We start from the raw sequence: 12,688 nt of genomic DNA, 5'->3' as shown, positions 1-12,688 counted from the left end.
AAAAATTTGTTACAAATGTACTAAAATATTCCGATCAGCTGATGACGGCTGAAATAAAATTGTTTTACTTTTTAGTGCACTTTAAAATAAAACCGTTTTCTTTAAAAACAATTTAAGGAGTTTATTTTCAAAAAATGTGTCTTTATTTTAACAAGGAATTAATTACAAGGAATATGTTTTGATACTTTTTTTAAATACTTTTAGAATAACTTTTTTTTTAAACACAGATACATCTTCCGGAAGACGGAAGCCATGACGTCATCGTCTACCGTGCTCTGAAGATTTCTTCTGAACCTCTAAAAAAAACAGGGGCAGCCTCAATCTTCAGTGGGCGGTAGCCAATGAGGCGTTGATGCAACTTAACATAATTTATGCGGATCACGTGACGGCGCGCGGACCAATGGGGTGCGAGAAGGAGCCGCTTTAATAATCCTGCACTTCGCCCTTGACGAAGACGGTGTTGGCGGTGGTTCTCGGGGCGTCTCTCGGCGGCCGCGCTCTCTCGCCTCGACGATGGCGCTCCCCCTCGTCGCGCTCGTCGTCGCCCTGGCAGTGTTGTCGTCCTCCTCCATGGCGGCTCAGCCCGGTGAGAGGGGAGGGGCGGGCGACGGAGGAAGATGTCACGGCCGGGGCGCGATTATATTTGGTAGCGCGGATAAGCGACCCCAACGGTCTTCTTCGCGCCCCGTTGGTCAGTCGCGCGTCACGTGAGGCGATCTCGGCCAATGGCGTTCGGTGTTGGATTCGCCGTCGCTTATTCGTGCTGCGAATTGTAAACCCGCGGTATTTTATCTGAGGCGTTTTTATTCCTTAACATTTTTAATCTTTTTATTTCGATTTTTTTATTTACCTTAAACACTGTGGAAACATTTACAGTAGCGACGGCGTGGTCTGGATACGACGTTCGTGAGATCGGCGGCTTGTCATCTTGAGAGCGAGCGAGAGAAAAAAATGTAAATGTTGCGTGCGATGCGCCCTGCATGCTTAACGATGTGCAAGCCGCCAGTCTTGCTCGATCCACTGCTGGATGAAGGCTTCCCCCCTCAAAGCCTCCGCACCTCCAGCCACACGACACACCACGCTCTACGATATTGACAAGCCTCTATACCCAGCGCCGTTTCGCGCAAGATCTCATTTACCCGCTCAGTTCGCGTGTTCCGTCTATTGCGGTTTTTACTGGGCGTCTTGTGTGTAGATGAGTGTGTGTGTGTGTACACGTGTGTGTGTGTACACGTGTGTGTGTGTGTACGTGTGTGTGTGTGTACGTGTGTGTATGTGTGTACATGAGTGTGTTGTGGGGAGCGGTGGCGCAGCGGTTAGCACGCAGCGCTACGAACCCGGCTCCCCGAGTTCGATTCCCGCTCATGGCCAACACCAGTGACGATTATCTGAACCGGTCCTGGGCCTCCCCTAGGTCGACTCCGCCTCAAATGAGTACCTGGTGCGATGTGTGCACATCGCCTCTAGGGAGACAAAGGCGGCCGGGCGTGGTGTTGGTCACCCACCCCCTCGTGTGCTGTACCGGCCTTCATATGTGCTCGCTAACAGCACTTGTCCCTACAGTCTGTTAGGCTACACGGGGGATATTTTTTTGGTGGGGGAAATAGATTTTTAGCTCTTTCCTCCAGTATACATAAATATGATTCTGATATTTTCCCGCTCTGCATTTAGAATCAACATCACGCGTTTTTAGAGTGTTTGGCTGCTGCTATACGATGACGATGATGAGCCCACTGCTATCATTTGTGAAAAGCCAGGTTACTTCTGAAAAAAAACTACATGGCCCAGTGGGGCCTTACCTGGTCGTATTAAAATAGTTAAATTAGAATCCACGTGCGTTCAGATGAATTGGCTGCTATAAAGTCCCACACTACGATGATGTTGATGATGATAAGCCCACTTCGTTGAGTTATCATTTGTGATAAGCCAGGTCGCTTGTGAAAAAGAACTACATGGCCCAGTGGGGCGTTACCTGGTCGTATTAAATTAGTTTAATTAGAATCAACGTGTGTTCAGATGAATTGGCTGCTATACATTCCCATGCTACGATGATGATGATAAGCCCACTTCGTTGAGCTATCATTTGTGATGACGAGGTCACTTCTGAAAAAGAACTACATGGCTCAGTGGGGCCTTACCTGGTAAAATAAAAAATAGTTGTTCCCTCCACGTTTAGAATCGACGTGCGTTCAGATGAATTGACTGCTTTACATTTCTACGTTATGACAAGCCCACTTCGTTGAGCTGTCAGTTGTGATGACGAGGTCACTTCTATAGCTCCGTGGAACCTTTACCTGGTATAAAGTATAAAATAAAATGTTTAGTTTGGGAAGGGATCCATCGCTTTGGCAGTTCGCTCCTTTGCGATTCTCGATCATCGCCTGTCCATCATCATCGTCCCCTCTGGTCGTGTGAAGGACGCCTCGTCAAGCCCAAGGCACCGACTGATATTTCTGAATAATGCGAATGTTGTCAGTAACATTGCGATGTGTTTCTCTAATTGGTGTTGTTCCTCTCTTTGTCTCTCAGTGACTGTCCCAGCACGCGTGTGTGTGTCTCACTTTTTCTTTCAGTTTGTCGGAGCATCGTGAAGTAATTAATATTCTATGTATGTGTGTTGAAATTCTTTCGCACCGTACGTAGCCCACCGTGATAATCGAAGTTGCGGGGGGGGGGGGAGCCAACAAATTAAACACGAAAATCTATTTTAAAGAAATTAGTTTTCCGTAGATTACCAACACCAGTGACCGATTGTCGTCCGATGTGTGTGCGTATTTACATCTTCTCACAGTAATTTAACGGTGAATTATTATCGGTGTGAATCCACAAAGACAAAGATCCCCCCCCCCCCCCCCCCGTATAGCCTGAACAGATTGCTGGGGCAAGTGCTGTTAGCAAGCAGCAGCTATCAAGGCCGGCATGGCACACCAGGGGGTGGGTGGCCAACACAACTCCTGGCCGCCTTTGTCTCCCCAGTGGTGATGTTAATTACACGCCACACTGGTGTGATTCCACACACACAACATTAAAACGTGGGGTTTTGCCATCTCGCAAGGTTCAAATTAGTACCACGTTGTGAAAAATGTAACATCGTGGCTGCCAATGCATTGACTGACCCCCACCCCGTCATAGAAATGTGGAATTCCTAGAATATCTTAGGCATGTTAAACGAAAATCGGTGACCACCTCCCCCCACGTTCATTTGATGTGGAAGCAACTTTAACTTTCCATTGGGTGCCTCTTTCTCCATTTATTCTCTCTGTGTCTCTCTGCATTTCTCTTCACGTCTCACCATGAGTGTCTCTGTGTCTGTCTCTCTTCGTCTCTCTGTCCCTCGGCTCTGGGATTTTTCCATTGCCAGCCAGAGACTGAACGCTGCTTGCTCGATGTCGAGTGATTTTTTTTGGTTTGTAATTTTGAGCCGCGTTTGCGCGTTCTGAGACCGCGATGAAGGAAGCGATGGTTCACTGCAACGCTAACCAGAGACCAAAGACAAAGATCCCCCGTATAGCCCTAATAGGCTGGAGGGGCAAGTGCTGAACCTATGAAGGCCGGCACGGCACACGAGGGGCTGGGTGGCCAACACCACGCCTGGCCGCTTTCGTCTACCGAGTTCCGATGTTTACACACCGCACCACGCACTCGTTTTTGAGACTGAGTTGGCCAAGAGGAGTCCCAGGACCAGTTCAGATAATCGTCACTGGTGGTGTTGGTCGCGAGCGGGAATTGAACTCGGGATCGCTGAGTTCGTAGCGCAGTGCGCTAACCGCTAGGCTTACCGCTCCCCACTGACCAGAGACCACCATTCTGTCTAGTGGCAGCAGATCCATTCCAGTGACTCTGGTCCTCACAGTGAGCACCAGAGGTGTGGACTCGAGTCATGCGACTTGGACTCGAGTCAGACTCGAGTCGTGATTTTGATGACTTCAGACTCGACTTGGACTTGCCTCATCTTTGACTCGACTTGACTCGGGACTCGAGAGCAAAGACTTGAGACTTACTTGTGACTTGCACAACAATGACTTTGTCCCACCTCAGAGGTGTGGACTCGAGTCATGCGACTTGGACTCGAGTCAGACTCGAGTCATGATTTTGATGACTTCAGACTCGACTTGGACTTGCCTCATCTTTGACTCGACTTGACTCGGGACTCGAGAGCAAAGACTTGAGACTTACTTGTGACTTGCATAACAATGACTTTGTCCCACCTCTGGTGGGCACTATGCAGCGCTTTCCCACGTGCTCTATGCGAGAGTGAGGTTAATCCCAAGACACTCAAAATAACACGTTCCTTCGGAGTGGGCAGGTAGGAGCTTGGTTGGACAGCACATTCGTGCACGACAGACAAATATGCACGACAGACAAATCATCCCTGGTGGGCAGTGTGGAACCTGTTGTTCCTACCTGTAATACTCGGTTCTTAGACCTGCAATTAGAGCTAAATTAGGCGCGGGACCAAATTTAACGAGATGTTTTAAGCAGAATCTGAACGGTGTGTCTCCCCTTGACTATATCGAAGCAGTGTGAGTGTGGTCGGTGTACATTACAACGTCAACAAAATTGGCATCAGCGTTTCAATAAAATCACGTGAGTTATGGGTCACAAGATCGCGTAGAGTCGAGTGTTTGCCGGTGTGGGGAGCACCCTTTATAGCTGCTGCTACTTGCTAACAGCACTTGCCCCAACAGTCTGTTAAGGCTATATAGGTGGGATCTTTATCTTTGTGTGCATGCGAGGGTGTTTGACATTGGGGGAGCGATGCTTGTAGAAATTAGCACGCCGTGCTACGAACCTGACGACCCAAGTTCCATTCCCACTCACGGTCGTCACCAGTGACGATTATCTGACACGGGCCTGGGCCTCCCCTAGGTCGACTCGGCCTCAAAATGTGTACGTAATGCGGTGTGTAAACATTGCCACTGCGGAGACAAAGACAGCCGTGCGTGGTACTGGCTACCCCGCCCCTCCTCGTGTGCCATGCCGGCCTTCATAGGTGCTCTCCAACAGAACTTGTCCCAACATTCTGTGAAGTCTACACGGTTGGGGGGGTCTTTGTGTGTGCATCTTTATAAAGTATCCTCACATCGGCCTTCGCGGTCTGTAACAGGAAGCGCAAAGGTTTGCGTTTCTTCTCGAACACGAGCAGTTGCGATGAATCGAGACCTGGCCCCCTGGTCTCCGATGTCACTGTGGGCCCTACCTCCACCAGCGTGCGCAGCTTGCTGCGGTCTTGCCTCATGCGGGCTGTGCGCGTTGTGAAATGCCTGTTCACGCACGGACGCAGATGGCGGAGCCGCAGGCCCGAACTGAACAGCTGTGAAAAAAATCTTTGTAGCTCATCAGATTCCTCGAGTAAAAATAAATATTCTGATTCTGATATTCCCCTCCACGTTTAGAGTCAATATCACGCGTTTAGAGATATTTGACGGCTGCTGTAAATTTCCGCATGATGAAGAGCCACTTGAATTTCGATTTAAAGCTTTCGTGACAGCAAGGATTCATCTTCTTGGTTCTTTCGGTAAAGTCACGTAGAATGGAAATAATAAAATAATAAAAATAAACATTAAATAATTCTCATTATTTTATTATGTTTTATTATTAGAATTTTATTATTTCCATTCTACGTGACTTTACCGAAAGAACCAAGAAGAAGAGCCACTTGGTCGCGCTATCATTTGTGGTGGCACAGGTCGCTTCTGAACAAGAGTTATGTAGCAGCTCAATGGGGCCTTACCTGGTAAAATAAAACAAATATTTGTTTTCCTCGAGGCCAAATAGTGGCGCTGAGCACATTGGATTAGAGGTGAGCCGAGAGAGACGACGCAGAGAGACACAAGACACCAAGGGAATATGACGTGGAGAGAGGCACAGGGAGAGGTGTCTATCTCTCTGGCTTTGTCCGCCACCACAGAGTGACCGATTGAGAGATCAAGGCAGAGACAGATGAGAAGCATTCGGACAACGAAAGTCTGACATGGAAACACAGAGAGAGATAGGAGGCAAGCGGAGACATAAGATCCCATGTATAGATATTATCGTCTTTTCAGGTCAGTGCTGTTAGCAAGCACCTATTAAGGCCGGCACAGCACACGAGGTGGTGGTGTGACCACCGTTTGTTGCCCGAGTGCTGGTGTCTACACACTACCAGGTAATAATGTCAGGCTGAGTCGACCTAGGTGAGGTAAAGTACTGGTTCGCATTTTACTTGCAACTGACATTAGCCGTGGCAAGTTTTGTAATGCAGGGTGCTCATCATGATACCGCCATCCCCCACAGACAACAGACAAAGATTCCCCGTATAGCCTTAAGAGACTGTAACAGCAAGTGCTGTTAGCGAGCAGCTCCTATGAAAGCCATTACAGCACACGAGGGGGTTGGTGGCCAGCACCACGCCTGGCTGCCTTTGTCTCCCTGGTGGCAGTATTTACACACCCACACCAGGTCCTCATTTGATGCTGTGTCGACCGAGGGGGAGACCCAGGACCGGTTTGGATATTTGTCACCGGTATTGACCGCGAGCGGGAATCTAACTCTGGTTTCCGGGTTTGTAGCGCAGCGCACTTGTCGCTCCACCGTCACTCCCGAGAATCTTAACTCGATTCATAGCACGGTGAACTCTCTACACGACCAACCCACAGACGCACTCGGAGGGACAGACACCGAGAATTGGAGAGAGACGGACATTGAGACGTTAATTATCACGCATGGAGAGAAAGACCGAGACACACACACACGGGGCGAGTGGATGTCGATGTACAGCTGTCTTGGCAATCCACTGCTGGATGAGGGCCTACACAAGCTACGTTGGACTTGGTAGTTATTTGACCACGGATTCTATCCTTGCGCATGGTGGCAGCAATGTGTGTTCAGGAGCCCCCAATCCTATTGTCGAGGGCCTCCAGGCGAAATGGACGTCGCTAATTTTGACAGCGAATTGCTGCATGCCAAGTCGGTGCTGGTTTTATCGGGGGGTTGGGGGGGCTTAAAAAACGGCATGAAAATCCATTAATTGACTCATGAGAGTAATCGTACAATGGACTATGCATTTTGGGTTTTTTTCACCAAACTTCATTGGTCTAATGGGCCCGTCTGTATCATGCGGTTTCAATTATAAACGGCTTAAAGGATTTTTGCGTGAGCACTTTTTTTGGGCCCAAAAAAAATGGGCTCGCACACATCTCGATGGAACGTCACCCCCCCCCCCCCCGTTCATATACTTTCATCACAATTCAGTAAGGCAGCGTGAAAGTGACTTTCGTACCGAGTCTTAATTGTAGCCCTGCAATGTAAATGGGGAAAGTTATTTTTTAGTCGTAACTCCTTAATAATAATAAATAGGGGGAAGACATTTTAACAAATTGGGTCACTGGCTTTTTTGACTCAACAATTCCCTGCCTTTTTGGTTACTCGTGGGGTACGTTTTGCCCCAAAACCAAAATGTCATTTTGAAAACCCCGCACTAATGCGGGTAAGCAGGTCGTGAGAATTCCCAAATATTCTTTCAATCCACTGCTGGATGAATGCCCCTCGCTCCCTCCCTGCCGCGCACACGTCATCGTCGGTCATGGCGGACGCTTGACTATACTTTGTCAAGCTGGTCCGGGTAGATTAATGAAGTCAGGGGGACCCCAGCACCTGTTAAAATATCACTCGGCACTGGTTTTAAGTCATGTCTAGCCTGGATAACTGAATTTAGTTCAGAACTCGCAAACACTACCTCGTGCAGGAAGATCCTCTGTGTTTGACCATCCGCGAAGCTGCTCCTCGTCCACCCTGAATCGCATCCCGCCGCACAAACCATGGCAGCAGTAGATGGGGACACCTGATGATGTGGGTCATCATCCAGAACAAGACCGTACACAACGTGCGGCAACGCGATGCCCCGATCGACAAATACGAAGAAAGCGACATCATCAAGTTCATGTTCATTTATTAGGTGTAGCCCTGTGAGCCATTCGGCTCTTGAATCGGGTGCAACCGCAACAAACAAAAAACAAAAACATGAACAAAAAACATCTTAAGTGAATATGTGACTAAGTGCAAACAGAAAATCCAAGAAAAGACAGCAAAATATTGCAGAGAAAAAATCACTGTACACCAACGCTGTGTGCAAAAATCCCAGTGGGATGCAAGTCAAACAACAACAACAACCACAAGACAACTTAGATTAAGGCCATCAGTCTAACTCTGTACTACAACAAACAAACATGGCTAATCCAATACACTTTTCGAAATCGCCAAAATAAAGCCATGAAAGCAATGAAACGGTGATCATAGGAACTGTGACAGAATTTTCACAATAAATGGCATAAACATGTACTACCAAAACCCTGCAGCCATAGCTGATGTTGATGATACACTACTCCGCTGGCCCCTGACGTGGTTGTCTGTGGCTTTTGACCACATTGAATATGAAATGGTAGTCGTTGTTCTGCATCTACACCAGCAGCCATACAACAAGAAGAATTTGATGGCCATCAATCCAATTCAAGTCACCGGGTTTCTTAGCCACGGTGCGCTAACCTGCCGTGGCACCGTTCTTCCCCCAAGTTGATTGGTCGCCGTTATTTTACCGTCCGAGGAGCCCTCTCAGACTACGGTCTCTTTACAGTCATGGCCTGGGCCCATAATGGGATGAAGCTAAACACATTCCTTTTATATATATGGGGGGGACTAGCCTAACCATCTCGCCCACACACCCCCCTCCCCGAAAGACTAAACCAAGATACATTTTTATTCATATCACCTTATTAAATAGAGTAGAACCCCTCTTAACGACCACCCATGTTAACGACTAATCGCTTAACGACAGGCCTCTATAGAGCCCAATGTGTAGTGTATAGTATATAGTAGTTTAGAGTAGTGTAGTGTATAGTGTAGTGCCTCCATAGAGCCTAATGTGTTCGCTTACCAACCGTTCCCCTGTTAACGACAGGCTGTTGTAGGTACAGTAAATATGAATTAAGGCTTTGATTAACTATGTTTCTTTTAATATTATGTATTTATAATATTGTTAGTATCTTTTATGTATTAATATCTATTATCTAAATATTATAAAGTACGTTTTTTTGGGTGGATAACTTTCGATCCTATCGGAATGAATTATACCTTTTTAACGTGTATTTCCTATACTTGCTTAACCACCGGTTTCGTGGAACAAATTATCGTCATTCAGAGGGCTTCTACTGTACTTTACACTTCGTATGACAGGCAAACCAAATGTAATTTTCCCGCAATCTGCCACCTTTCCCGGCGGACTGTGAAGCCCCCTCCGCTGGTGTAATGTCATCGCTTTCCTCTTGTGTTGGATGGCTTTTGCGCGGGGTGCGATACGGACAAAAAAAATGATCCTCTCGTTTAGCGCCCACAAACGGGCCGTCGCTTGGCAACAGCTCGCTCTCCCGCGTAGGCGACGAAGATGAGAGAGAGGAAGGGAGAGCGAGCGAGGGAGAGAGCGAGAGTCCCCTTGCATCGACACCGCCTACGTAAATCATTCACGGGTCTGTTGGAGCTATAATACTGATCAAGGTCAAAGCGATATTCCACTCATGTAGTCAACATCCCGCCACCGAAGCACCCAAAACAAACATTGAAGAAGCATTGCTCAGATATTTTTTTACAGTCCTGAACCATTGGTACAAATTCCACATTTTTGTGACATGAGGTGGTGGTGGTGAATCTATCCCCTGGACAACCACGGTTGACATCCCCACAGTGGTGCTCGTTTTAATGACCCCATAGGGATGATGGGCTGAGGTCAACCTCCAAACCGGGGTGCAAGACTTCCTCACTCCACAGCCGAGCCACCCGGCCAGGTATAGTTTACGATTATATTAATTCGGTGAATCGGTTTTCGCATCATTCTTGTATAGCTCTCAAGGGATATCAAGGAGGCCCGGCTTCACAGATGGATTATGGTCTGCCAGTAGTGGCCAATGTTGCAATGTGGTCTTACCTATTTAGGTAATTAGTGGTTCATTTTATAATTGAGCATATTTATTACTTGACACCTGCACACACGGGGCCGAATCTTTTTCTTTCTAATACACACCGATGACGGTATTAACCAGGGTGGTGGCCACGGCGGGGGCATCGAACCGCGAACTTCTGCAACGAGCTGCAAACACGCGCCGCTCATCAACGTTTCCACCCGCACGTGCTTCAGTGCCGTGCGTTTGAGTAAATGCTAGTGTTGATTTTTGCGGCACCAGTTACCATTAGCATAATTTATCCCCCCCCCCCCCCCCCCGGATTTCCAAAAGCTCCCCCACTAGATTCCATCGTCCCCCCCCCCTCCCCGCGTTCCTACCCTACCCACCTTCGGCCGCCTCGCCACACATCCTCGCCGACTGAGCGAGTTGCCTACGTGTGCTTACACACGCCTGCACGCTCGCTCACGCCGAGTTCCAGAAACGGTGACGTGCATTGTATCGATTCGTCCAGTCCCTTGGCCTTTTTTGTTATCCGTAGCGCATGAGCCCCAAGGGTGGTGTGGGGCGGTCGCTATCTCCGGATGTGGTGGAAAACCTCACCGTGGAAATTTAGTGTTTTTTACACTGAAGAAACGATTATTTTTACAAAACGCTGCGTGATGACGCTACGCTGTGGTGAGACCGGCTGCAAAATGCCAAATGTCCTCGTGATCAACGGCTCGGGCGATTTAATGATGACCGCACATTCGCCTTCGTATTCTTAGATGAGCGGGCAACCCGACAGGGCGAGTCCAGCAAAGGATGGACGATGGCGAAGAAATCGCTGCTCTATGAGGAATGTGAGGGATCCTCCATGATGATTCCTCCATTATTATATCTTGACGAGTCTCCAAATTCGCACCCGTATAAACGCTGTTGCAATGCACCAAGCGGTTCAAAGCAGTTTTTTTTCCCTTTAATTTTGTAAGCATGTATGTTGAACCTCTTTCGCATCGTACGTAGCCAACCGTGCAATTCGTAAGATGCAATCGCTGAGATTCCCTTACTCTTTCCCATTTCGGTCTCCCTGAAGGCCGAAATTGACAGTTCTGTTATGATGCTGCTTATTATTTCTCCAGCAGCGCACCGTCAGTGTTGGCGCTTGCATTTGCTTCCTCTCCCCCCCCCCCGTTTGTCAGTACACCACGCACACACACCCCTTGTATTTTCCCTACTGGGAACAGAATTAAATGTAATTGTGTTGTTCTGCCACACATTGAAACGTCGCTTTTAAAATGGTCTCGATCACAGCCATTTGTCGCGTTCGTCCGCGGTGATGGCGGCAGCAGTGGCGGTGTGGATATAGTTTCCTATTCTTGGCGTAATGTTCAGCCCGCCAGTTTGGATGTCACGTGCCGCCGATGTTAGCCGTGCTCTGGAATCCAATGCATATGGGGTCTGGGTTTCCACGGGGCAGCCCGCTCACCCGCCGAGACTCTGTTCTGGACATGGGGTGTATGACAACAGTCCATCGCCCAGCAGTTGATTGACACCGGCTGTGACCGACACTGGAACTCTTGTCTTAGTGCACTATGAGACGATGTCAATTACGATAGTGGATTGCTGCCACAGTGGTGTAATGGTTTGCACGCTGGACTTGCAAATCAGAGGTTGCCGGTTCGATTCAATTTCATCCCCCCGCTCCTCCTCGCCTCTGGTGAACCCGTTGATGCTGCAAGCTGGACAAAGTCGATCGCCAGGTCACCATGGGTTATTTTCATCTCTTCCAAGATGTCCGGCCAGTTTAGAAGAGTAGGCCCAAGTACTCCCCTTAGTGATTGGGCCCTCCTAAAGCGCTTATCTTGCGGTGCGAGCAAGCAATTGCGGGGCTGCACCTTTATCGTTTTAGTTGACCGTTTGGTGGCTAGTGGATGTTAATTTCCTTGCCTGGTATACAGGAGGTCGTGGGTTCGATTGCGTGTCTCTTTCTCTCCCTGTGGTCGTGTGGATGTTCCTCCGGGGTTTTCCCTCCACATTTAGAATCAGCATCACACATTTTAGAGTTATTGTCTGCTTTAAATTTCCATGCTATGATAAGCCCACTTCGTTGAGCTATCGTTTGTGATAACCAGGTCGCTTCTGAAAAAAAGAACCCTTTTATTTAGCTCGTTGGGCCCTTAACGGGTAAAATAAAAAAAATATCTTAGTTTAGTCTGTCGCGTTTATTTTTAACGACGCCTTACGGCACGACCCCAACAATCGCATTGGAGAGGGCGGCACAACCGCGAGCAAACCGATGCCAGTGGGTGGTGGTTCCGCTCCTGGTGTTTTTCTTTTTTTACGATCAGTGGAAACAAGAAGATGCTCGGTGTAGTCGGCATTTTGCTTCGTTCATCATTTCGTAAATATGTTTTTTTTACTTTGCTGTACCACTTGCGGTGTTCGCTTGTAATGCCACCATTTTAACACTTAGTAGGAGGCTTTCGCGACCAATATTATCCACAGCAAGAGGCTTTTATGGGGTCAGATCGCGTAAATATAAACGTGCCGTTAAACCCCACCCACAACTAATAACCCAACCAATAATAGATATCCCATTGTAATTTATGTGAATCCATTAAACGTCGCCCCCCCACCCCCCTCTGGTCTTCGCACCTGATTTGCTCACAAGTGACGACGTCGCATTTGTACCCCGCTCTATTTCAGACCGAAACAGGAGGAGGATTTCTCCACAGCCCTCTGGCTATAGCCTCATGACGCTGGTTATAATTACCGGT

At 48.1% G+C, this 12,688-nt stretch overlaps 1 protein-coding gene across 1 annotated transcript in view; it reads left to right on the top strand.

Moving 5' to 3' along the window:
* The first annotated feature begins 377 nt into the window (after positions 1 to 377).
* The window catches only part of NPTN (neuroplastin), a 40,292-nt gene continuing 27,981 nt past the window's right edge, over positions 378 to 12,688 (top strand). Inside the window, exon 1 of the mRNA XM_078623529.1 lies at positions 378 to 586. Coding sequence (XP_078479655.1) covers positions 514 to 586 — 73 coding nt within the window. The 5' untranslated portion in view covers positions 378 to 513. The remainder of the gene's footprint in view (positions 587 to 12,688) is intronic.

The sequence above is a fragment of the Lampetra planeri genome, unplaced genomic scaffold, assembly GCF_965212315.1.
Source record: "Lampetra planeri unplaced genomic scaffold, kcLamPlan1.2.h2 scaffold_305, whole genome shotgun sequence".
Taxonomy (NCBI): Eukaryota; Metazoa; Chordata; class Hyperoartia; order Petromyzontiformes; family Petromyzontidae; genus Lampetra; species Lampetra planeri.
This window is presented reverse-complemented; position numbering and strand designations above follow the sequence as displayed.